The sequence below is a fragment of the Lemur catta genome, chromosome 5 (assembly GCF_020740605.2).
Source record: "Lemur catta isolate mLemCat1 chromosome 5, mLemCat1.pri, whole genome shotgun sequence".
NCBI classification, from domain to species: Eukaryota; Metazoa; Chordata; class Mammalia; order Primates; family Lemuridae; genus Lemur; species Lemur catta.
In genome coordinates this window covers 29,990,282-30,017,155 of record NC_059132.1, presented here as the reverse complement: position 1 = coordinate 30,017,155, position 26,874 = coordinate 29,990,282, and the positions used below count along the sequence as shown (strand labels likewise).

Below are 26,874 nucleotides of genomic sequence, written 5' to 3'. Positions count from 1 at the left end.
GTGCAGATACTGTGTTCACCCCACAGATGCCCTCATCCTTGCCAAGTATGCTCTCCTGCAGGGCACCTCCAGGAGTGCTCATCTAAAGCTGATCATGGAGAGTAGGTGGAGCCACAGAAAATAGGGTAGGAGACATATTAGAGACCTCAAGTTCTCAAGTCTATGCAGGTATGACTTCTCACCCCCAAGAGTTTTCCTCTGAAACTGTTCTCAGTTTCCAGGGAAAACAGTTGGGGATGCAGGACAGGGGTCAGAAAGGAGTGAAGAGACATTAGGCAGGGTCTTTATGTGCAATCATCACAGTTTATATAAGGGTATGTAAACAAATAAATTGAAAGTACTAAAAAAAGTCATTTTAACATAGCAAAAATAAGACCACCTGGGTCAGAGACAGTAAAATGGGCTAGAGAGGTGGGTAATCAAAAGCAGAGTGTCCAGAGGGCAAAGCAAGTTCAGATGTGGCTTTTACACGTTAGTCTTAGCATCCATTCATGACAGGATAGAGGAAAGATAAAAAAAAGAATTAATGTTATCTTAACATAGAACACGTGCTCTACATTTTACTTTTATTTCTGATAGGAAAAAATATTCAGATGACTTAAGTAGGCTTGCCTGAAGTCACATAATCTGTGAATTGTTGAGCCAGGATTAAAACTCAAGACTATCTGTCTTCACTACCAAAGTCTTTCTACCACAAGTTCCCAGTCGGGTAAAATAAAGGCAGACCTGGTCAAAATGCATGAACGTCAAGTTCCGGGGTTCTTCCAAAGGTGGAGGTCAACTTATATGCTTGAGATGGGAAAATGTATATACATCAAATTTATTGAATCTGATCAACCCCTCTTTCCATCTTTGTACAACAATTTTACATGTATGTAGCTTTAGGAGTCATGCTCAAGCCTCTTCTTAAATTACAATTTCTAGGAATTGATGTTTTATTCTGTTTTTTACTCCAGCTTTCTTGTATGTCTTTTACAGAACGTTACTTTATGTCCATAATTATGCCAAGCTAATATTAGTAACTTCACATCTGGTTATTATGTGGTATAATAAGCAATATATAACTTGACAATATTCTGTATACATAACTTGTTCTACTGATCATTCAATTCATAACTTTAAAAGCTTTACATGCCATGTTAAAATGTCTTTCATTTATATAACTATTTTCCATCATCTTTTCTGAAAAAGTTAGGCAGCACCACATCAGAAACATAAACTCCCTTGCTACATTTGATCTATAGAGCAGTTGTCCCCAAGTTTATCAAATTAATTAGGTTTCTAGTAATTATTAAGGCTTGAGCTAATACTGAAGAATTTTCTATGGTCAGCTCATTACAATTTTACCACTGTATGAATTCTCTGGTGTACAGTGAGTTGTGACTTCTGGATGAAAGCTTTCCCACATACAGCACACTGATAGGGTCTTTCCCCAGTATGAATTCTCTGATGCAAAACAAGGTCTGACTTCTGGGAAAAGGCCTTTCCACATTCAAGACATATATAAGGTTTCTCTCCTGTATGAATTCGCTGATGTCCTGGGAGGTGAGATTTCTGAGAGAAAGCTTTCCCACATTCAGTACATATATAAGGTTTTTCTCCTGTGTGAATTCTCTGATGTCCAATGAGATGTGATTTCTGACAGAAGGCTTTTCCACATTCGTTGCATTTATAGGGTTTCTCTCCAGTGTGTGTTCTCCGATGTATGATGAGCTGTGACTTCCGGGAGAACGTCTTCCCACATTCAGTACATTCGTAGGGCTTTTCCCCAGTGTGAATTAACTGATGTGTAATGAGTTCTGTCTTCCTGCTGAAGGCTTCCTCACACTGAGCACATTTGTAGGGTTTCTCACCAGTGTGAATTCTTTTATGTATGATGAGGTGGGACTTCTCACAGAAGGCTTTCCCACATTCAGTACACTCATATGGCTTCTCTCCAGTATGAGCTCTATGATGTATAATAAGTTGTGACTTCTGAGAGAAGGCCTTCCCACACTCCCTACATTCATAGGGTTTTTCCCCAGTATGTATTCTCTGATGTATAATGAGGGGTGATTTCTGAGAGAAGGCTTTCCCACATTCGCTACATTCATATGGTTTTTCCCCAGTGTGAACTCTCTGATGTATAATGAGGGATGATTTCTGAGAGAAGGCTTTTCCACATTCAGAACAATCATAAGGTTTCTCCCCGGTATGAGTTCTCTGATGTACAACGAGATGAAACTTCTCACTGAAGGCTTTTCCACATGCACCACAATCATATGGTTTCTTTCCAGTATGAATTCTCTGATGTACAATGAGCTGTGACTTCTTAGCAAAGGCTTTTCCACATGTAATACACACACAGGTTTTCTCCCTAGTTTCAACATTCTGATATTGAATAAGGGATTGTTTATTGCTAAAAATGTTTCCACACTGATAATCATCACAGGGTATTAATCCATTGTGAATTTTCTCAAGATTAGAATTGGATTCACTGTGGCTAGATGATTTTCCACATCCAAAACTCTCATCAAGGTTTTTTCTTGAATTGCTCTTATTATAAATAGGCAGGTCAATATTTGGTTTTAAGTTCTTTTTCAAAGCATCATATTTATGGAGTCTTTGTCTTGATGTATCCGGCTCTGTTTTTCCCAATGCATTATACTTATGGCCTGATGCCTCAGTTACTGTTTTGCTGCTGACAAATGTGACTTGCCTGAAAAGTTTGTCTTGATTTTCCTTACATTTCTGAAGCTGGCCATCACCTTGACAGACTTTTAAAATTGAGTAAAATGAACCATCCTTTGTGACTCCTTGCAGTATTTTATTATGGAAGGAAACAGCACCCAAAATATATGACTGGGAGTTGTGAAGGTTACTCTTCCTACCTAAAAGAAGAAAAGATAAAAATCAAAGAGTCATCATAAGAGTCAATTCACAGAGGGAAGAGAAGTGGAACAAATGGATGATCCAACATAGTTGATAAACTCAGAGAACTGGGATAGAAACAGGCCATCTCAGAAGACAGTACAACATACAGTGTTATTAGGTGAATAGGTAGACAAGGATGTGAAACAGAAATCGTCATGTAAGGATTAAACCTGAAGGAAATAGAAAAGTGTCTGAGATCTTATCACTCCAATCTTGAATTACTCCTAGAATCTTCCAATTCTCCTACTTTCTGAATAGAAACTCTTTTTACCTTATGAATTCACTTATCTTATAAAACATTTGCTATATATATTTAACTATTTTCCTGCCCCTACTCCAAAGAAACAAGGTCTCTTCTGTACTCAAAATACTTTAACTCTTCTCACTCTATTTTCCTAATTATCAACTAACATAAATAACAGAAAAACCCAAAATCCTGCTATGGATTCAGTATCAGAATCACACCAAGAATACATGCTTAAATTCTATTACTCCCAATAAACTACCTTCTATATGTAGTTCTATAAGTAAAACCAGCAAAGATCTCCCAGAAAAGCCATATCTTCCTGACTCTAAGGTTTTGTTTATACACTCTTCTCTCTCTCATACTGTTTGCTTGACTTCACCTTCCGCCTTCAATCTCACCAGCACTTATGTAATTCAGAGCAGCTACAGCTGCATGCTCTGAAAAATGTCTTCTCAATTTCCACCACATTTCTTTAGACTCTAATTTTCTGTGAACTTTTAAAACAGTAATTGTATTTGACATTTAATTATGTACAGACATGTATCCAGGCATCTTACCTCCTAAAATAAAACCTATGCTCTTGGAAAGACTTTGCCTTCTATTGCCTTTAAAACCCTTTCATAAAAATAACTAAAGATACATATATACGAGTGAGAGAGAGAGAGAGAGAGAGAGAGAGAGAGAGGATCAACAAGAAACAGCACTCCTCTGAAAAAGCTCACAATTGTTTTCAATTATTTGTTGAATGCCTACCAAATGCGCACAACAATTATTTGTTGAATACCTACTAAATTCTCAGCACAGGAGCAGATAATAATAGATTTCAATAAGGATGAAAACAGAAGCCTAAGGCACCAATCAACTAAAAAAACAAAACAGGCAAACTGATATGTCACTTCCCTTGTCCCCCATCTGCCTGATTTTCATCTGGATACATCCAATTTGATATGTCTCTCTTTATGATCCATGGATCTTCTCCTTGTTCCAACTTGGAGATGACATCTGGTTTGGAAACTGGATACCCTATTAAATGGAATCACAGAGAAATTGGGATTGATTGCACTGAAGGAATAAGTTAAGGTGCAGTTTCAGGTGGTCTACAATGAAGTTGTCCATTTAGCCCTTGGCAAAGTAATGACCACCACTTGGGAAGGTACAAAAGTCATAAAAGTCATTACATGTCAGGAATCACCTACTCACAGCAAGTGATAAGGAAAGGCACTTGATTGGACAACTCTGAGTAATGTGGGAAATGAGCCTTACCCATTGAGACCAGGTGGCTGTAGTTTTCCAGCATCACATCCCTGTACAGGGTCCTTTGAGCAGGGTCCAGTTGCTGCCACTCCTCCTGGGTGAAATCCACAGCCACATCCTTGAATGATACTAACCCCTGTAACAGTACATTCCCGTTCAATCTGAAGCAATCATTCTCATCATTTCTACTATGATATGCAAAACTACACCCACATCTAGTTTTGTATCATAGTTTTTGGGAAAAACAATGTAAAATCCTATCTTTGGTAAGAAGAACCAAACAGATAAGAAGAGGTAAACCATAAAATGCCCTACCTAAGACATATGGTAATTTTATAAATTATAAAGGCAGCACCCAAAGAACTGGAAGATGAATTATTGATGAATAATATTGAAACAGTTGGATAGTCAACAGGAAAGGAATAATGCTGAAGCCACATGTTATGGGTCGAATTATATGTCCTGAAAATTTATATTAAGTCCAAACCTCCTGTACCTCAGAACGTGACACAACTTGGAAATAGGGTCATTGAAGATATACTAGTTATGTGAGGTTGTTAGGGTAGACCCTAATCCAATATTTTTATCATCTATAAATAATTTTTACAACTTGGGTAGCTGGGGGAATAGAAGTGCCATTAAGAGATGGAAGAAATGGAAGTGGAGTAGGTGTTGGAGGGATAAAGGAAGGATATGTGTGAAAATTATGACTTCACTTCTGGATGGTATAGAAAAACCATAAAGTCCTCTTACTGAAGGAATAAGCATTTAATCAGTTAACTAACCATGGTAGTTGGATTTATTGTGCTAATAAAAAATAGCTATTTTTATTCTCTAAAGCAGTGCTGTCTTAACAGAAACATAAAACTAACCAGATAGGTAATTTTAAGTTTTCTAGGAGCCACATTCAAAAAATTATTTTCAATAATATATATATGTCAATATATTACTCAAAATACCATTTCAAAATGTAATCAATCCTTAAAAACCATTACTGAGTTGTTTAGAACTATATCTTCAAAGTCCAGTATGTGCTTAACACTTACAACATATCTCAATCCAGACCATGCAATTTCAAGTGGCGTGGCTACTATATTGGACAGCACAGTTCTAAAGCTACTGACATGCAAAAAGAAAAAAAGACAAAGAAACTATCTTTTTGCAATAGAACTCAGTTGTTAAGCTCTATTGTTTAATATACATAAGACTCCTTATGTAAAAGCTGATTTCACAACAATAATGATAATGATAAAGTAATTGTAGTTCTAAGCATGGCTTTTATTTACTTAATTCTCACAACAACCCTATGAGGATTAGAATCTCCATTTTACAGATGAGGACACAATCCCAGGCAACCAAGCCACAAGGAAATATTGTGCATATCATGAAATAATAAGGGAAAATCCTATGCACTGACATGGGAAGATATGCAAACTATATACAAAAACATTTATACTGGACAGTAAGTTAAAAATCAGGCTGTGGAACCAAATGTTTACTATAACGTTATTTTTCTAAAAGAATAGTACAAGAAAATAAGGGACATTCTCACACATTTGTATTTTCACATAAAACACTTAATTGCAATTCTCCTTATATTGAAAAAGGTTTGGAAGGTTAAAAACAAACAGTTAACACTGATTATCCCAGAAGGAGGTAAGTTTAAGTCAAAAGATCTCTTTTTAAAATTTTTTTTATCTTTTTATATCATTTTAAATGTTTATATCATGTATATAATGGTTGTTGGCAGGGAGAAAAAATACAACAGGCTTTTAAAAATAGTAGGACAAAAGAGGAACACCCTTGAATTGGACAGTAATCCTAAAAACGCTGAAGCCACAGCAAAAGATATGGAGTATCAGGGACCTTTGCCCTCCAAAATTTTGCCAGGTAAATACAATTTAAGAACTGCTTTTTGGCCGGGCGCGGTGGCTCATGCCTGTAATCCTAGCACTCTGGGAGGCTGAGGCGGGCAGATTGTTTGAGCTCAAGAGTTCGAGACCAGCCTGAGCAAGAGCAAGACCCCCGTCTCTACTAAAAATAGAAAAGAAATTATACGGACAGCTAAAAACATATATATATATATATATAGAAAAAATTAGCCGGGCATGGTGGTACATGCCTGTAGTCCCAGCTACTCGGGAGGCTGAGGCAGGAGAATTGCTCAAGCCCAGGAGTTTGAGGTTGCTGTGAGCTAGGCTGATGCCACGACACTCTAGCCCGGGCAACAGAGTGAGACTCTGTCTCAAAAAAAAAAAAAAAAAAAAAACAAAACTGCTTTTTGAGAGAAATATATATTTTAGAAGACCATTCAAAATGGGCCTATCCTGCATGATCTAGACTTTATCTCTGCATAAAGCTGGACTATAGGAAGCGTCTGTAATCATCTTGCTTCTCTAAAGAAGGGGTCAACAAAGTTTTTTGGTAAAGTATATATTTTTAGCATAGCAGGCCATATGATCTCTGTCATAACTATGTCAACTCTGCCATGGTAGCTCAAAAATATGTAAACAAATGGCATGGCTGTGCTCCAATAAAATGTTCTTTATAAAAACACTAGATTTGGTCCATGGGTAATAGTTTGTCAACCCTTGCCCTAAAGAATAAAGTTCAAGGAGTTTGGTTATGACATTACGGTACTTTCCCTCTAAAAAAGATAATTTTAAGACATAGCTACGAGAAATCTTCTGTGGCATTTAGCAAAGGAGTGTTGGTGAAGACACCACGCACCCCATCTCCTAGAAAATCCACCTTCAAAAAAATCGTTTTAGTTTTATATGGCAAGAAACATTTTCTTACTATGAGAAATTTATCTTTCTATTTAGGGGAATGCAAATCATGTAACTGATGATGTCTGTAAGAAAGATCAAAATAATTGGTACATTAGTTTATAAAAATGGTTTCAAGCCAGGTTTTCTAATATTACCTAGCAATTCTTTCTAGGTCTTGATCTTTATTCTTGCTACTTTCTCCCTAATCCAAATTTTAGCTATCTTTACTTTCTATTTGATTGTCCTGAAAACTAAGGGGGAAATTTTTTAAAAAAGCAACTCACCTGTGACTTCATCATATTCTGCTCTCTTCCAAAAGGGCAGATGCCTGAAAAAGCAAAACTGGTGATCAGAATGAAGTTCTCATAGCCTAAGCCAAGACTGTAGCTTCCACATTCACCAATCTAGAAACAAGCACCACCAGAAGTCAGGTGGATAAAAGACTACCCTGTGGGAGAACGTTGTTTGGGCCTCACAGAAGCACCGGCAAGCACCATATGAAAGAGGCATCAACCTTTTTTCCTCTTCTGCCTGTATGATCATATTGAACTTGGATTGTTTTTTTAATTGGATAGACATGAAGATATGTTTCCAGCTGATTTTACTAACAACTTTTTGTTCCCCCTAGGAACCAGAAATTCTATTTGTAGAACATTATCATAAGGCAATAATCATGAACTAATATATAAAAAGAATTTAACTGCAGATGTAGCTCCCTGGCAGTAGGAATGGGAATGACCAAAAGGAAAACTGAGGAATGCATTTCTTTATTTCCCAGAAAGAACTGGCAGCTGAATTCCAATCATCTCCTAAAAGCCCTCTTAGATTTCCCCCCAACTCAGCAAACTCTCCAGCCAAAACAATATTCATGGACTAAAGTGTTAATTTTAAGGTGTTTTCTATTTAAATTGTTATTGCTGATTTCCAACAGTCCTACTGTCTACATACCGAAATGGTGATAGGTTGGAACCACTGATAAAAGAGAATATACCACCATGCAGGAAGGTACATACCGGGTAAATTTTTCTCAGTCCCAGGATGAGTCTCGTAGACAGGGCTGAACTGGTTCAGAGGAAGTGGGGGCTCCCATGACAGGGAGACTATTTTATATGGGGTACTCCTGGCTTTATCAAAACAGATCTGGAAGGAAACAATTAAGAGAAATAGTCCTATATTCATCTTTGGACCAAGCAGATGCTTTATAAATGTTTCTTGAATAAAATATAAAATGATTTCAATAAATTTAGAAGGAAGAGGATTAAAATCACACTTTTCAAAAGAATCGTATCCATTTTGATTTGTTTGGTTTTGTTGTAAAATGATCATTTCTGGGGTGGCCACCAGAAAAGGCTCGGAAAAGATGTGAGAAGGGGCTTGAGCTTAAGAACTCAACAATTGCCTACGACCTGTGGAAATTTAATGCATTTAGTAAGTGAAAGCCTTTCCCAGTAAATTGCGCCTGACCGTCATGACATACTGACCCCAATATTGTCTCCTCCAGTTCTCGGAATCCTCGGGCCTAGCAACCACATGCCCTACCGAATCCCCCACGTCCGTCACGTCACTGACCTCGTGGACGGCCGCATCGCCCGGTCCACACCTCCTCAGCCACCACCAATCACTGCCTGCCCAGAGCTCCCTAAGTCACTGACCCGAGTTACCCGCCCCAGTCCGTCCACCTGCACTCCATTCCCGACCCCGCAGACACCCCATCGTCTCGGCACTCGCGTAGCTCACTCCACCCCTGACTTCCCCCCAATATCCGACACTAATCCCACATACGTCCCCCACCAGGGACTTCATAAACCTTCTATCGCTGACCTCACAGACCCCTCCCCTGCCATTACCAATGCCACGGACTCACTCATCACCGCACAGATCCTCCTCCTCCTCACCCCCGGCTCGATTATCAGGTCCCGAGACGCCCATCACGGCTTAATGGGGACCGCTGTCACATCCCTATTGGGTAACTCCCCCACTTCCTGTAGGCGAGCGAAGCGCCGGGCTCCCGAGGCTGAGCGGTTCCGTACCGGGCGGTTCTGCCTACTCCGCTCCTTGGGCGGCTTTGTTCAGGAGGCAACATGGCCGCGCCCTGGCGCGGTCTCCGCGCGGGGGCCGCCATCTTGAGGGCCCGTCCTGTTCCGTACAGGCCGAGGGACGCGACAGGTGCCAGCCTCGGACTGGGCTGTGCCACCGCGGTGGTGAAGGGAGGGGAAGACGGCGGAAAGGAGGACGAAGACACAAACCGGTAAGGTGCGCACTTTTGCAGAGAGATTTTGCAAGGGGATTGGAGAAGTTGAAGTGATACCATCCTCTACTGGAAGGATGCTTTGGCGAAGGAGGAGGAATTTGGAATGGCACGAGATTTCCGTTGGGGATTCTACTGAAATGGTCCAGCCCTCTTCCGGGCGGGTCCCGTGCGGGAGACGGGGCCCAAGCGCAGGGAGAGCGCACTTGGGGAGGAGCTGTGTTAATAACTGTGACAGGAAAGGTCCGAGCGCGAAGTTACTATGCGGTACAGTAATACATTGTAGGAGCCGACTGAAAAAAAAAAAAAGGAAGAAAATTGAGTGACAGGAAAGAGGAGACAGGCATAAAATAAAGGCGAAAGTGAGCAAATAGAGACTACGGGGCAAAAACATGCAAGCGTTAAGAACAGAGAATGGGAAACTAAGGGACTAAGAGAGAGCGACTGGGGACAGAGCAGGGCGCAGTGAAGGAGAGGGGCGAATGAGGGAGATGGGGCGCCTGAAAAGAGGAGGTCGCTGACGGAATGCAAGGAGGAAACTGCGGTCGGCTGATCCACCGTCCCTGTTTGCCTGAAACCGTCCCAAGATTCACAGTGAAAGTCCTGTGTTCCAGGAAATCCCTCCCTGAGACTTCTGAATTCCTAGATTTCTGGGATGAGTGGGGAAAATTGGAGGGAAAGTACAAAACCCATGCGGTGGCCCAAAAAGCAGGGCTGAAAGCCGCAGTTTGTATTGTCAAGTGGATAAGGCATAGATTTTTGTGCCTTCCCTAGTCGCTATTGCTGTTTTTTCCCCTGACGCCTGATGTTGGCGACCGTGGTTTGCAGTTTACAATAACGGATTATCCATTGCTGCGTCACTCCGCAGTGCTGGGTTATAAGTGTGTGACTTATGTGCATTGCAATCGTAAGCATTAACAAATCACTCTGACAGTTGTGGTTAACTGTTGGGCTTTGTACCGATTATAGTGCTAGTTTCGTTTTTGACATTGTAAATATTGTGACCATGTTTCCTAAGAGTTCAGATAATAAAAATGGATATGATTATAATAACAACGCCAGCATGATCCAGACATCCAGGAAAGGCACTTATCTTAATGACAGCTGTAAAGACATACAAGTGAATTAGAGAGGTAAACAACTAAAATAGAGCATACTGCACAATATACAAAAAAGAATTTGGGATTGGGCATAGTGATGAAGGGGATGTGAAAGCAGCTATGGAGACTGAATCTTACAAGTCTGGGATCAGACAGGCAAGTACTTCAAACAAATAAAAAGCTTTTCTTCTCCTCAAAAGACACCAGTGCTGAGTTGAAAATAGTGGCTGCTGAATTAACTTTGGCAGACCACACAAATTTATTATGACATAGTTCCTTTCATTGCTATAACAAACTGAATAGGCCGGACGAGGTGGCTCACGTCTGTAATCCTAGCACTCTGAGAGGCTGAGGCAGGCGGATCGCTCGAGGTCAGGAGTTCGAGACCAGCCTGAGCAAGAGGGAGACCCCCGTCTCTACTAAAAATAGAAAGAAATTATCTGGCCAACTAAAAAATATATATAAAAAAATATTATCCTGGCATGGTGGCGCATGCCTATAGTCCCAGCTACTCGGGAGGCTGAGGCAGTAGGATCGCTTGAGCCCAGGAGTTTGAGGTTGCTGTGACCAAGGCTGACGCCACAGGCACTCACTCTAGCCAGGGCAACAAAGCGACACTCTGTCTCAAAAAAAAAAAAAAAAAAGAAAGAAAAGAAAACTGAATAGAGTAACATTTCCTAATTCAGATGTTACAACTAAAATGTCCTGAACAAAAGGAGAAATTTTGATCACAAATGTCTTGGCCTCTTACAGTATAGAGCCAATCCTGCTTTCAACAGTGTATCAAGTTTTCTTATAATGTTTTTATCTGGCTTTGGTATCAGCATAATACTGGCCTCATATTAATAGAATGAACTAGGAAGTGTTCCTCCCACTTTAATTTTTTGGAAGTTTGAGAAATGTCAGTATTAGTTCTTTCAATGTTTGATAGAATTCACCAGTGAAGCCATCAGTTCCACAGCTTTTCTCTTTTAAAAAATTTTATTTATAATTGACAAATAATAATTATATATATTTACAGGGTACAATGTTATATTATGATACATGTATACATTGTGGAATGATTAAATCAGGCTAAATAATATATCCATAACTTCACAGACTTATCATATCTTTGTGGTGAGAACATTTAAAATCTACTCTTTAGCAATAGAATGTATTAGCTGTTGTATAATAATCTAGTGTATCAGCTGTTGTATGATAATCCAACAACAAATCTCAATGTCCTAAAACAATAAGTATTTGTGATTAGCACTATCATTATTATTTATGTGACTATGGGTTAGCTATGAGTCAGCTGACCTCAACTGGTCTCACTCACATGTCAGCAGGTTGGTTGGGAGCTCCACTCTAGTCTGGCCTTGAAGGAAAATGTTAGCAGGGTCAGCTGTACCATGTGTCTCTCATCCTCCTCGTGGAACCAGTGGGCTATACATATTTTCATGGTGATGCTAAAATTACAAAAATGGAAGCACACAAACCTTATGGAGAAATGGGAGTTTAAGCTCCCCACTAGTCCTCCACTGTTACCTGTCTGTCTGGAAGGGGTAGGAGTACCTTGTTATTACTCCCCTTCAGTGGCCTACACTGATGTTATCAGGGGAGGAGCCTCATTACTGTTCAGCAGTGGTGAAAATCCTGACTTTCCACTACCCCAGTACTCTCTGACACCACCCCAGTGGGAAAAGAAGAGGAACCTCATGACTGCAGGATGGCTGTGAAAGTCTGAGCTCTTCCCTTGGTCCTTTGTGACAGGATGCATGAAGAAGGGCTCTTTACCATCCAATAGGGATGAAATTCCTGACTCCATACTCAGCCTTCTCCATTACAACTTGGCAAGGGTGGGAGTCTAGACTCCCCACTCCATCTTTCTGACATGGGTGAGTATTAGTCTGCTCAGACTGCCACAACAAAATACCACAGACTGTGTGGCTTAAACAACAGAAATTAATTTTCTCTTGATCCTGGAGATTGAAAGTCCAAGATCAAGGTGCCAGCTGTGCTTTTTCCATTGGGGGATCTGTTCCTGGCTTTGCAGACCTTCTCCCTGTGTCCCCATGTGGCAGAGAGAGAGAGGAGCTCTCTGGTTATTATTCTTATAAGGACATTAATCCTATCAGATCAGGTCCTTACCCTTAACACCTCACTTGGCCTTAATTACTGCCTAAAGGCACTGTCCTCAAATACAATAACATTGGGGATTAGGACTTCAATATATGAAAGGGGGGGTACAGAATTCAATCCATAGAAGTGCAGATGGAGCTAGTTTTTTCCATAGCATTTGGCTGGAGCAGAGCAGTTATTTTCTAAAAATTTTCTACCTGGTTATGTTACCCTGACCTTTGGCTAGAAAGCAGGGTTTGGGGGGGCAGGAGGACTTTTTAGTGTGTGTCCAATGATGTTTCTGAGTTACCAGCTTCTTCAGTTCCAGCCCTGGGATATACAAGGCAAAAAGAAAACCTAGGAAACTCATCCGCTTGAGTCCCAAAGTTTCTAACCAGTCTGCCTTCTTCTCTCCACCTTTCAGAGTCATATTTTGTTTGTTTTATCTATTATCAAAAAGACAAAAAATAATAAATGCTGGCAAGGATGTAGACAAAAAGGAACTCTTTTATTTCAAAATATTAAGGGGGTAAAATGTTTTTGTTACATGGGTAGCTTTTATAGTGCTTAAGTCAGGGCTATTAGTGTGCCCCTCACCTGAATAGTGTTCATTGTACCTGTTAGGTGAGTTTTTGCCCCTTCCCTCCTCTTCCTCCCTCCTTCTTGATTTCCAATGACTTTTACTTCTCTCTGTGCCCATATTTGCCCATTGATTAGTTCCAAATTATTAGAGAGTACATGTGGTGTTTATTTTTTCATTCCTAGGATACTTCACTTAGGATAATGGTCTTTAGTTCCATCCAATTGCTATACAAGACATTAATTCACTCCTTTTTAGGCTAAGTAGTACTCCATGGTATATATATCACGTTTTCTTAATTCGCTTATGAATTGTTGAACACTTAGGTTGCTTCCACATCTTTGCAATTGTGAATTGTGCTGCAATAAACATTCGAGTGCATGTGTCTTTTTGACAAAATGACTTCTTTAACCTTGGGTAGATAACAGTAGTGGCATTGCTGGGTCAAATGGTAAGTCTATAATTATTTCTTTGAGGAATCTGCATACTGTTGTCCACAGAGGTTGTCGTGGGTGTCTGGGATGTGGGCATTTGCTCGAACTAGGTCCAGGTGTAATGGCTGCTCAAGGCTAGGGGGTCCCTGGCAGAGCGTTGGACCTCGGGGCTGTTCTGTGGGCCCAGCGGCACTGGTGGAGACTCAGGGTGGGGTTTCGGGGTCCAGGCACAGCGCTGGAATCTTGGGGGCAGCACTGCAGGCCCACTGGCAGCTCCGGTGCCACAGGGGCGGAGCCTCGGGCTCTGGCGCAGCAAGAAACCCAGAGCCGGAACTGGGGACCACAGAGGCTGAGCTGCTTGGGCAGCCAGCTGTTCTGGCAGCATGGCCACTGCGGACACCGAGCTACGTGGGCAGGAGTGAGTTCCAGTGGCCCAGCGACCCCGCCTAGGTCCCGCTGAGGCAGTGGCTCAAGTCTTCCCAGGTGGTCCCTGTGGCACCTGTTGCGTCTCCTCTGCTCGGATCGGGCAGGGGGACGCTCGGCTTCAAGTCACAGGGCATGGCATGGGGGAGTGTCTGGTCTGCCGGCTCCCTCCCCAGGCCAGCGGGGACAATGTGAAGGCTGCTGTTGCAAAGCCAGGGTCCCACACAGACCTGGCGTCCTGCATCTGAATGCTCAGGATGGTCTCAGCTGCAGAAACCAGGGGTTGGCAGCCACCCAATCCCTGCTGCGCCTGCTGTCTGGCGCAATGTCTCTGCACAGACTCTGAGCAGCTCCCCATCAGTCCAGAGGTCTGCGGTGGGGGAGGGAGCCCCCTCACAGCTGGGGCCACAGTGCCAGCAGGGGGAGCGTGGAGCCCGCAAGCTCTATCCTCCTGACCTTCCCCATGTGTGTATGCCTCCCCGCAGCTCCCTTCAATCTTGCCAAATGAGTCGCCCCATCACCTTCTCCTTCTCTCTGAATGTCTCCATCATTTCTCCGGAGTTTTACAGTGTTCCTTCCAAGAAGAGTTATCTCTAGGTAACCATCCACCTACCACTTTAGATCCTCTCCTTGAAAGCAGTGCACTCAGTCTGCTTCTAGTCTGCCGTCTTCCTACAAGTCTGAGAAAAAGAACTCTTACACACTGTGGGTGGGGATGTAAGTTAGCCATTATCAATGCGAGTTTCTCAAAAAACTAAACATCGGACTACCTGTGATCCAGCAATCCCACTGCTGGTTATTTATCCAAAGGAAAGAAAATCAGTGTATCAAGGGGATACCTGCATCCCCATGTTTATTGAAGCCCTATTCATCACAGACAAGATTTGGAATCAACCTAAGTGTCCATCAAATGAGTAGATAAAGAAAATGTGTGGCAGGGCATCGTGGCTTATGCCTGTAACCCCAGCATTCTGGGAGGCAGAGGCTGGAGGATGGCTTGAGGTCAGGAGTTCAAGACCAACCTCAGCAAGTGCGAGACCCTGTCTCTACTAAAAATGGAAAGAAATTAGCTGGATAACTAAAAATAGAAAAAACTAGCCAGGCGTGGTGGTGCACGCCTGTAGTCCCAACTACTCAGGAGGCTGAGGCAGGAGGATTGCTTGAGCCCAGGAGTTTGAGGTTGCTGTGAGCTAGGCTGAAGCCATGGCACTCTAGCTCAGGCAATAGAACGAGACTCTGTCTCAAGAAAAAAAAAGAAGAAGAAGAAGAAAATGTGGTATATATACACAGTGGAATACTATTCAGCCATAAAAAATGAAATCTTTTACAGCAACATGGATGGAACTGGAGGTCATTGTGTTAAGTGAAATAAGCCAGGAATAGAAAGACAAATATCTCATGTTCTCACTCATATGTGGGAGCTTAAAAAGTCAGTTTCATGGAGGTAGAGAGTAGAATGGTAGTTAACCAGAGGCTGGGAAGGGTATGGGGAGGGATGAAGAGAGGTTGGTTAATGGGTACTAAGATACAATTAGATAGAATAAGTTCTAATGTTCGATAGCACAGTAGGATGACTATAGTTAAAAACAATATATTATATATTTCAGAGTAGCCAGAAGAGAATATTTCAAATGTTCTCAATACAAAGAAATCATAAATTTTCAAGGTGATGGATATTGTAAATACCCTGATTTGATCATTGCACATTGTATGCATGTATCAAAATATCACATGTATCCCATAAATATGTACAAATATTATGCATCAATTTAAAAAATTTTTTAAAGACCTGAGAAAGTCCTAAACTCTCCAAGCTTAGCTCTAAATATTTGATACATATCCCCTATATTTTAAAAAAATATTTTTATAATTTTACATTTTCATTTTTATGCAGTACATCATAGAGATTAAGGGCATTTACTATAGAGCAGAAATTGGCAAACATTGCTTTTAGTGAAAGGTCAGATAAAAAAAAAATTGAGCTTTGCAGGGCTTATAGCCTCTGTTCACAACTCAGCTCCACTGTTGTAGGGTAACAGCAGCCATAGACAATACTAAATAAATGTGTCTGTGTTGCCATAAAACTTTATTTATATATACTGAAATTATAATTTCATATAATCTTCATGTGTCATGAGATATTATTCTTTTTTTTTTTTTTTTTTGAGACAGAGTCTCACTCTGTTGCCCAGGCTAGAGTGAGTGCCGCGGCGTCAGCCTAGCTTACAGCAACCTCACACTCCTGGGCTTAAGCGATCCTACTGCCTCAGCCTCCCGAGTAGCTGGGACTACAGGCATGCACCACCATGCCCGGCTAATTTTTTCTATATATATTTTTAGTTGGCCAGATAATTTCTTTCTATTTTTAGTAGAGACGAGGTCTCGCTCTTGCTCAGGCTGGTCTTGAACTCCTGACCTCGAGCAATCCACCCGCCTTGGCCTCCCAGAGTGCTAGGATTACAGGCGTGAGCCACCACGCCCGGCCATTATTCTGTATCAATTATATTTTTTGTTTTCTGTATGTTACGATGTTTTGAAATGTTGGGCAGGAGGATTTGCTGGCTGGGGAAAGACTGCCCCTCCCAGAGTTAGTTAATTCCTAACATGGTAACGTTCCTGAAAGCACTCCTCAAATATGCAAACCAACCAATCCCAAATCCATCCCCCAACCACCTCCTTTTATCTAGCTCTCACACACCAAGCCAATATTTTCCCCCTGCCCTAAATCAACCTCGGACCAGGTACCAGACAACTAAAGACAACCCTTTGTCCCAAAGCCCTTCTGAATTATTCAAATGAGCCAATCCTAACATGTTTATCCTGCCCACCTGGCCTTTCCCAAGTAAATCACAATAAACGCTGCGTCTTATGCTTTCCCCTCCCTGCTTTCTGCCTCCTGACTGACAGGGAGCTTCCCCCTCTGCCCCTACATGGCACGCCCTGCCCCTGATTTCTATGGCAACGCTGAGAAATTTTTTTTCAATGGCATTGACCTCTCCATGTCAACACTCAGTCGCCTCTATAAATTAAGACCAGAGCACAAATCATATTCTTCTTTTAATTTTTTTCCTGTCAGCTACAAATATAAAAAACATTCTTAGGTCACAGGCAGTGCACAAACAGGCTGTTGGCTGATTTAGCCCGAGAGTGGCCGTTTACTAATCAAATCTGCCTCGGTCTCCCACTAACTAGCTGCGTGTCCTCAGGCAAGTTGATCAATCCCTATGTGTCTCAATTTCCTTATGTGTAAAATGAGATTAATAACGGAACCAAGTTCACAGAATTGTTACTATATTCGAAGCACCTAGAACAGTGCATGGTACGCAGTCACAATGACTTCGACATCTCATACTTGGAGCCGGGCCAGACTACACAGGTTAAGAGTGAGCAGTCCTCCACAAGATCGGCCCAGTGTGCCAGTGCGTCGCTCTCCCTGGGTGGCTTTTTGGCAAAGGGTGGGGAGCTGGAGTGGGGAATGCAGTGCGGTAATTGGATGGAAAGCGCCGGGGAAAGCCGCGCGCCCGGCCTGTGGCCGCGCATGTGCACCATCGCAGCGCGGGCATCCTGGAAGATGTAGTTTGCAGTCCCGGGGAGCGCGCTCCGGCGAGCCCCGCAGGCGCAGCCCTCTTCTGCGCATGTGTGCACTCCCCCCCCCCCGGCCCCCCAACACACACACCGGTCCTCACTGCGCTGCCCAGGGGCCGGGGTGAGTCCCGAGGGGCTGCGCCCTTCATCTGGCTGGCCTCGGTGTGCGCTGGGGATGCGGCAAGCCGAGGAAAAGGACACAGGCTCGGACAAGGTGGGGAAAGAACAACGGGGCTCAGCGGGACTTTGGGGTAGGCGGGGACCGGCGTGTGTTAAAAGCTGTAGGGACCCTCGCCCAAACTGGGTCTGTGAGCCCCGGGCGGGCGTGCTCCCGGGGCGAGTTTCGGGGTCTGCGTTTCTGCCAGTCTGGGGACATGACGCAGTACGCTGGCACTGCAGGTGTCGCGCTCCGAAGCGCATCCAGCGGTGTCTGCGCGCACGCGTGGCGAGTGGAACGGTGAGGCGCGCCCTCCCGGCTGCGGGGGGTGAACCAAGCTTTACCGAGTACTACCTGCTTTTGCGGAGGCGTCTAACCCTAACAGCAACCTGTAAGTCAGTGTTTTTCAAAGAGTAGACTGCAACCCGTTAGTGAGTATGGGTCGTGAAACCTAATGACTCAAGCTAGTATCTTTATTTACCAGTGCTCTTGCTAAAAATTAGAGTATAATTTACATAGAATGAAATGCACAGAATTTACAGGGAATAAAAGTGTAATATTTATTGTATACGCCTGTGTAACTCTTGCCTCCATCAAAATATATGACATTTCAATCCCCCACAAAGTTCTACCCCTTTTCAATCATCGCCTCCCTCCACCTAGCCAAGAAACAGTGTCTCAGTTTCTACGCCAGAGGTTACTTTTGCCATTCTAGAACATCATACAAATGGAATCTCATAGTATGTACTCTTGTATGAGTGGCATTTTAAACACGTAAGTAAAATACTCTAAACTATCACATGGGTATTCACCTAACAAGGATTGTTTTATGAAACTTACTGCAGCTATATAGATATTTTTTTCAGTGACTATTAAGCATCTGTGAGCCAGGCACAGTTCCTGGTGCTGGGGATAGAATACCAAATCAGACAGAAATCCTACCCTCATGAAATTTTTGTTTTAATAAATACATACAGTCAATAAGCATAAGAAATAAATAATGTAATATGGTAGAAGATAATTGTGTTATATATCAAAAAAAAGGTAGATCAGGGTAAGGTTGAGATTGGGGGGGTTAAATGTAAATTAAGTAGACAGAGGGAGGTCTCCTTGGTGACATTTGAGCAGAAACTTGAAGGAAATAGTGAAAGAATGTACTGAACAGAGGGAACAGCCAGCATGGACATACATACACACATAAATTAACACTAAGTAGTTTTGTAAAATAAACTTACCTTAATCCAAAAAATAAAAACTAAAAAGCCCCTGGTATAATACAGGTATTATTTCCAATTTTACTGAAGCTCAGAAAGGTGAAGTGACTTGCTCCAGGTCAAACAGCCAGCAGGTAAATTCAAACCCAAATGCTTGTCTCCAAATTTCATATTCCTTACAGTATATCTCCCAACCTAAAACATAGCATTTACTCTCCTCATCAACTTAAAGCACAGGGACCTGCACCTCATCTCCCCTGGGGAAGGTTTCAGAGACACTGTTGAATGAAGCTCACCTTGTGCACCTTATGTTTTCCAGGGTTTGTTGGTGTCTCTGCCTAGTCCTTGGGTCCTACTGAAAAACCAATCCTGGTACATCCTACCTGCAGACTCCTCCAGCCTGTCTCTGCCTGCAATGGCCCTGGTTAGAGTCTACGGAAGGCATGACTGAAGGGTCAGAGAATAGTATGTACCCAACTACCATTTACATAATGATAAATATTTGACAATGTCATATTTGATGACTGCAAGTTACTTTATCTTTGGGTCCTATAATCTATTCGTTTAACCAGTTTTTCAAATTTGTTTCCAACTTTTCTGTATATTAAAAAGTGCTACAACAGATATCTTTGTAGCTAAAATCTTAGGGCAAATCTGTAATTTTCCTACAGTGAATTCTGGAGGGCCCAAGGGACATTCTCCCTCAGGAGGGCTTTGTTGATTTACCTACTGTGGGGAGATTAGTTAGGCCAGTGATTCTGGGATCTTCAAGTCATACCTGGCTCTCTCTCTTACTCTGCCCTACCTCATGGCTCTATCTCTTACCCTACCTCTGCCTTCATAGATATCTGCCTTCACTCAAGTGCTGTAGAAAATGACCAAGTGCCCGGTGAGTTTGCATGTTTCATTCTATACAGGTCCAGTAGTGCGGGACTGTAAAGATAGCCATGCAAGCCGAAATCATACAATCTCCATCATCAATGGGATTTTCCCACTGGTTACAATTGTTCTGTGACCTTAAAAATGTTTTCTTGAAACATTAAATACTTTCTTATTGTTGGTTATACATGTATAGGGAAATGAAAAAGAATAAAACAAATATTTCTTACACTGTAGTTTTAAAACATTAGAAACCTTAAAAATTAAAATGTTTTTGTTGTTTAAAAAAAGTATCAATCAACAGTAATTTAAACAGTGCCTTCTCATTGTATAACTTTCAATACAGAGAGAGCATCATTTCTATGCCTTGGCAAATTGAATCAGCTTCCAATATTTGATCCTTTGCACTTAGGACAGTCAGGTCTGGACTTGTAGTGGATACTCAGTAAATGTGTGTATAATGACTTGATAAATGAATGGCCTGATGAATAAGTATAAAGTATGTCAAATATAGTTTTATGTTAGCCACAAAATGGGACATAAAACTACACACATGAGCATTGTGTTTAATTTAGCACAGTGCTAATGAGGCAGAATGAGATCAACTTTTAGTGTAATGTCACCCAAAATAAAATGGAGCTAAATTTCAGTGCCTGCCCGACTACCATTTACATAATAATAAACATGCTTAGAATAAGTTGCCAGGAATGTTTTTTTTTCTTCCATTTTATGCCATACTAACCGCTTTAGTTGGAGAAATAATATGTTGTTACAGGAACCAGTATCCTTCAAAGATGTGGCCGTGCATTTCACCCAGGAGGAGTGGCAGTATTTGGACTCTACCCAGAGGGCCTTATATAAGGATGTCATGCTGGAGAACTACTCCAACATCATCTCTTTGGGTGAGGACCATTTCCCAGTGTTGATTGGATTGTGCCTGGTGGAGTACTTTTCCTTTCTCATTGACGCCAAATTGCCAGCCCTTTGAAGTACTTTTACAAGTGTATGTACTTGAGTCTCAGGAGATTAAGATCGGCAATCTTTTGGGAGGTCTGGATTTTGGGGGAGTTTGTTTAAAGACCTCCTTTCTTAGGGCACCTTCATCAGATAGTCTCTGATGAAGTTCAAAATTCAAAGGACTGAAGCCCAAGCATTATAGCTAGGCCCAAACCCCATATTATTTCCCGTTGACAGGATGCCGAATCCCCAAGCCAGCTGTGATCTACAAGTTGGAACAAGGAAAAGAACCATGGATAATAAGGAGAGACTTCCCAAGACGGAGACCTCCAGGTGAGTTAGGTAAAGAGTTGTGTGGATGGCAGTGAGTAAAAGTGAGATCACAGTTGGTCAGTTAAGGTTGGCACTTTTGAGAAATATGCTACAAGACTCTATGGGCCTTGGACCTTTGGAAATAACTGTGGACATCTGACATAAGCTTCTTATCTATCTGAACACCATTTCCAGATGTCATCTTTCTGCATCAGTGCTCCTTGCATGGGTTTTAGAGAGCAACATTTTCCCCTTCAGGTGTATTCTGCCCATGATCCTATTAATTTCATTTAGGACTTTGACAGGATTTTTTTTCCTCTTTCATTCTTTTGTAATTGTGGCAAAATATATGTAACATAAACTTTACCATTTTAACCATTTATAAGTGGCGTTAAATGTATTCACATCATTGTGCAAGCATTACCACCATCCATCTCCAGAACTCTTTCATCATTACAAACTGAAACTCTGTACCCATTACACAATAACTCCCTATTCACCTCACCCCTTGCCACTGGTAACCACTATTCTGCTTTGTCTTGCTACGAATTTGACTATTGTAGATACCTCTTATTGGAATCATACAATATTTGTTTTTGTTTTTGCCTTATATCACTTAGCATAATGTCTTCAAGGCTCATCAATGTTGTAGGATGTATCATAATTTCATTTTTTAAGGCTTAATAATATTCAACTTTATGTATATACCACATTTTATTTATTTGTTCATCCATTGATGGATACTTGAGTTGTTTCCACCCCTTGGCTGTTGTGAATAATGCTGCTATAAATATAGATGTACAAATATCTGTTTGAGTTACTGCGTTCATTTCTTTAGGATATATAACTGGAAGTAAAATTGCTGGATCTTATTGGTAATTCTATGTTTATGTTTTTGAGGAATCACCATACTGTTTTCCACAGCTACTGAACAATTTTACATTCCCACCAGCAATGCACAAGGGTTCCAGTTGCTCTACATCCTTACCAACACTTGCTATTTTCTGGGTTTTTTTTTTTTAAGTAATAGCCATTCTAATGGCTATGAAGTAGTATCTCATTGTGGCTTTGATTTGCATTTCCCTAATGATTGATTGAGCATGTTTTCATGTGCTTATTGGCCATTTGCACATCTTCCTTGGAAAAATGTCTATCAACTTCTTTGCCCATTTTTAATTGGGTTATTTGTCTTTTTGTTGCTGAGCTGTAGGAGTTTAGTATATTCTGGATATTAATCCCTTACAAAATACAGGCATACCTTGTTTTATTTAAAGCACTTTGCTTTATAGTGTTCACAGATAATATGTTTTCTACAAATTGAAGGTTTGTGGCAACCCTGCATTGAGCAAGTCTGTTGGCACCATTTTTCCAATAGCATGTGCTCACTTCGTTTCTCTGTGTCACATTTTGGCCATTCTCACAATATTTCAAATTTTTTTCATTATTATATTTGTTATGGTGATCTATGATTAGTGATCTTTGATATTAGTATCATAACATAATACTGTGATATATAAGACAGTGAACTTAATTGATCAATATTGTATGTGTTTCACTGCTCCACTGACCTCTCTCCCTCTTCGTATAACCTGAGACACATTATTAAAATTAGGCCAATTAATAACCCTAAAATGACTTCTAAATGTTTAAGTAAAAAGAAGAGTTGCATGTCTTTCACTTTAAATCAAAAGCTAGAAATGATTAAGCTTAGTGGGGAAGGCATATCAAAAGCCAAGATAGGCCAAGGAGTGTCAGTTCTCCCACTATGTTCTTTTTTCAAGATTGTTTTGATGAATTGGGGTCCTTTGAGCTTCCATTGAATTTGAGGATAGATTTTTCTGTTTCTTAAAAAAATGTCTTTGGGATTGGATTTAGAGTGTTTTTATCTCCATTTTTCTAGCATTGTAGCCTCACCACCACAACCCTTGCATTGTCACAGGGTCTTGTTTTTTAACATTGTAGTAGTTTCCCAGGGCTGTCATAAAAGATTACCACAAGCTGGGTGGCTGAAAACAACAGAAATATATTGTCCCAGAGTTCTGGAGTCCAGAAGTTCAAAAGCAAGGAGCTGACAGGGCTGTGCTCTTTAGGAAAGTCCGTTTAGTCTTGCTGTTTCTTTTAGATATGGATATTAGGCCTGAAAGTAAAGATTCAATCTCATAATATGGCAAAAACTTATGAGCCATAATTCATCCGGAGATGTATTCACCAGTATATGGTTTATTGTGCTTCTTTCTAGTAGAAGTCTGGCACGTTGATGGCCACATGGAGAGACACCAGAAGTGCCAAGAAACACTTTCAAGGCATGTTGAATGTGTTGATCAGGGAACTGTGACTGAGGAAAAGGGTCACAAGTGTAATGCACTTGAAAATACATTTCGTCTGAGCACAGACTTTGCCTCTTCAAAACAACGATTCCAAAAATGTGACTCTAATGGTAAGAATTTGAACTGTTTAAATTTATGCAGTGGCAAGAGAAGACATGCAAAAAAGAATGGATGTGGTGAATGTGGGAAAGCCTTCTTCCAGAAGTCAGACCTCGTTATACATAACCGAAGTCACACAGGAGAAAAGCCCTTTGTATGTACTGAATGTGGGAAAGCCTTCAGCAAGAGATCGAATCTCATTATACATCTCAGAGTCCATACTCAAGAGAAACCCTATCAGTGCACTGAATGTACAAAAGCTTTCTCCCATAAGTCACACCTCATTGAACATCAGAGAATTCACACTGGGGAGAAACCCTATGAATGTAATGAATGTGGGAAAGCCTTTTTCCAGAAATCACACCTCAACATTCATCAGAGAACTCATACTGGAGAGAAACCCTATGCATGTGATGAATGTGGGAGAGCCTTCCGTGTGAGGTCACACCTCTTTGTACATCGGAGAATACACACAGGAGAGAAGCCTTATGTATGTACTGAGTGTGAGAGAGCTTTCACTGAAGTGTCATGCCTTATTAGACACCAGAAAATCCATACTGGTGAGAAACCTTATGAATGTAGTGAGTGTAAAAAAGCCTTTTCTGAGAAGTCTGACCTCATTATACATCACAGAACTCATACAGGGGAAAAACCCTATGAATGCAGTCAATGTGGGAAGGCCTTCAGACATAGCTCAGGCCTCTGTCGACATAAGAGGAGTCATAAATAAAAAAATTCCCTAAAAGAAATTAATGAGGGCATACCTTCAACTAGAATTTGAAGTTATAAAAAGCCTTCAGTAGAAGTCAAACCTTATTATGTATCAAAAAACCTTACTAAGGATAAGTCTATTAATTTATTTAGAAAAATACATAGCTATGCTTCTATAGAAATCATATTCCAGATGTGATTCCAAAGTATTTCTAGAAGATATTACAGAAATTATACCTGCTTATTAACAGACAAATGTTCACTGCGGACCACAAAGGCTTTTAAAATATTAAAATATTAAAATATTTTGTTCTGTAGTCAGAACAAAATTAGAAAATCATATGTGGATAATCAACAAGTTATAAAAGCATTACTATAAGTGCTATTATTACTGTAAGTCCTGGTTGCACTACATTATGTTATGCCCCATATAACGTAAGTCATATATGTGTTGGAATTACATATGTGAATCTATCATAATTGTGAATACAAAATATTATATACAAAATGTCATCTACCAAGATTTTCCACATTAAATAATGCCATTTTTCTTCAGTCTTCAGAAAATATGAATTATAAGCAAAACTACAGTGTTCAATAAGAATTCTAAAGTATAATATAACAAATTTTTTCCTGTTGCTTGCTGGTATATATAATATACTCCTGCTGCTTCTTGATTAGTGATATAGTATATAAAGGTGTTACTTACGTAAAATATATAAATATGAGATAGCTGTCATATGTGGCTGAATGAGCAAAACAAAATAGTCATGGCCTCTTATAAGACTCACTATAATTTAAAAAGTAGTTCTAGGTGGGTAAATTACCCTCTTCTTGCATATTAATATGGGCTGAATTTTCCCTGCTTGCCAGATTTATATGTTGAAGCCCTAACCCCCAGTACCTCAGAATGTGACTTTATTTGAACATAGGGCCTCTAAAGAATAACTAAGTTAAAATAAAGCTGTTAGAGTATGCCCTAATCCAATCTGACTGGTGTCCTTGGAGAATTGAAGACTAGGACACACAAGGAGAGGCCAGGATCAGGTGTGCACAGAGGGACCACTGTGTGAAGAAGGAGCAAGAAGGTGGCCATCCACAAGCCAAGGAGAGAGTCCTCAGAAGAAACTGACCCTGCTGCACCTTGATCTTAGACTCCAAGCCTCCAGAACTGTGAGAAAATAAACTTCTGTTGTTTAAGCCACCCAGTCTGTGGTATTTTGTTATTGCTGTCCTAGCAGACAGATACACATACTACTGTTCTTTTTCACTAGAGTACTTCATCAGCTTGAGTATACAAATTATAAGTACTACATAAGCCACCAATATGATAGAGGACTTGCTATCCTACACACCAGTTTTATCTATTTGGCATTTGCTAATTAACCTTGTGACAGATTAGTAAGAGAAATACTTTCATGAGGATTTTACAATTCAGAAATATAAGAAACTTTTTGCAAAGAGAATTGTTCACTAAAATAAATACCATTTAATGGGTGGGGGTGGGGATAGGTGTTCTGTAAATTTCCATGTGAATATCCATACCATTAGAAATCAGTTTTTCCTTATTTATGAATTAAAAGTGGAACCCCATTCTAAATGGAGTGGATAAGAGGGTACAGATGCTCCTAAAGTGAGTTGTGACAGAATTAGAATTACACGGAAGAAATGTACAAAAGGTGGTATAAGAACTCTCATTCTGGAGCTAGACAGATCTAGATACTGGATCTGCTTTCAGCTTCATTTTCTCCTTTGTGAATTAGAGATAATAGCACCTAATTTGTGAGATTATTTCAAGAAATTATGCAATATAATGTATGTGTGGTATTCATAAAATATTAGCTATTTTTATATTATTTAAGGATATAACTGGAGCTCCCATTCTAGTTATGAAGACAGACAAGGAAACCATTCATTCTAGTTAGGCCTGTACTAGAGAGAGATGGGAAGGACTGTAGGGGGTCACAGGCATCACTGTGTTTCATTCTCACAACCATGTGTATCTTTCTGACTCAGGCGTGGGCCTGGAATCACTGCCCTGCATGCCCCTCTACATCTAGCCTGTAATTGTTTGCTCAGGAGCAATGTCATCTGCTGACACTCCAAACTCCTTGTCATTAGGCCATCTACTGGTGGGCTGGTGAGCTCTAACGTGCCAGACTCTTCCAGGTAGCTGTGGGTTTCAGAACACATTCTTTCCCCCCTGGCCTGCCACTTAGATAAGAGAATGTACCACTGAATCCTGGGATTTTTATCATGTCCCCTAACCTGGTCTTTGCAATCCCATGCAAAGTCTTATTCCCCAACCTGGATGGCACAATCCCTAAACAGGATGGTGAGAGGACCCTTATCCTACCCTCTGACGCACCACATAGGCAAGAGGATCTGCTACCAAATCCCAGACTCTTGTCCCCTAACCTGGCCCATGCAGGCCCATTTGTCTTCTAAAAGGCATTATAACTTTACTGTGGGTGCCAAATTTGTTAAGCACAAGTACAAGGCCAAGTCCTGACAGATTTGACTGGCAAAGTGACAGTGAACCCCTTGCAGATTCAGAATT

At 40.9% G+C, this 26,874-nt stretch overlaps 2 protein-coding genes across 8 annotated transcripts; one reads left to right on the top strand and one right to left on the bottom strand.

Moving 5' to 3' along the window:
• Nucleotides 1-283: 283 nt before the first annotated feature.
• ZNF300 (zinc finger protein 300) lies at nucleotides 284-9,373 on the bottom strand. Of its 4 annotated transcripts, none has more exons than XM_045551352.1 (6): nucleotides 9,050-9,373; nucleotides 8,199-8,325; nucleotides 7,470-7,513; nucleotides 4,424-4,550; nucleotides 4,061-4,183; nucleotides 284-2,870 (listed from the first exon to the last, which is right to left on the bottom strand). In XM_045551352.1, exons 3-6 carry the CDS (start codon nucleotides 7,482-7,484, stop codon nucleotides 1,336-1,338), a joined length of 1,800 nt encoding a protein of 599 aa, XP_045407308.1. In that variant the 5' UTR covers nucleotides 7,485-7,513; nucleotides 8,199-8,325; nucleotides 9,050-9,373; the 3' UTR covers nucleotides 284-1,335. The 4 variants fall into 4 exon arrangements, with proteins under 4 accessions (XP_045407308.1, XP_045407309.1, XP_045407310.1 ...); XM_045551353.1 differs by having other exon boundaries at nucleotides 9,081-9,373; XM_045551354.1 differs by having other exon boundaries at nucleotides 9,216-9,373.
• On the top strand, nucleotides 9,334-25,518 carry LOC123638061 (zinc finger protein 569-like). Of its 4 annotated transcripts, none has more exons than XM_045551357.1 (6): nucleotides 9,334-9,433; nucleotides 19,349-19,494; nucleotides 19,874-19,918; nucleotides 20,684-20,810; nucleotides 21,103-21,198; nucleotides 23,417-25,518. In XM_045551357.1, exons 3-6 carry the CDS (start codon nucleotides 19,904-19,906, stop codon nucleotides 24,331-24,333), a joined length of 1,155 nt encoding a protein of 384 aa, XP_045407313.1. In that variant the 5' UTR covers nucleotides 9,334-9,433; nucleotides 19,349-19,494; nucleotides 19,874-19,903; the 3' UTR covers nucleotides 24,334-25,518. The 4 variants fall into 4 exon arrangements, with proteins under 4 accessions (XP_045407313.1, XP_045407314.1, XP_045407312.1 ...); XM_045551358.1 differs by lacking the exon at nucleotides 9,334-9,433 and adding an exon at nucleotides 17,739-17,872 and having other exon boundaries at nucleotides 23,420-25,518; XM_045551356.1 differs by lacking the exon at nucleotides 9,334-9,433 and adding an exon at nucleotides 17,739-17,872.
• The last annotated feature ends 1,356 nt before the right edge of the window (nucleotides 25,519-26,874 follow it).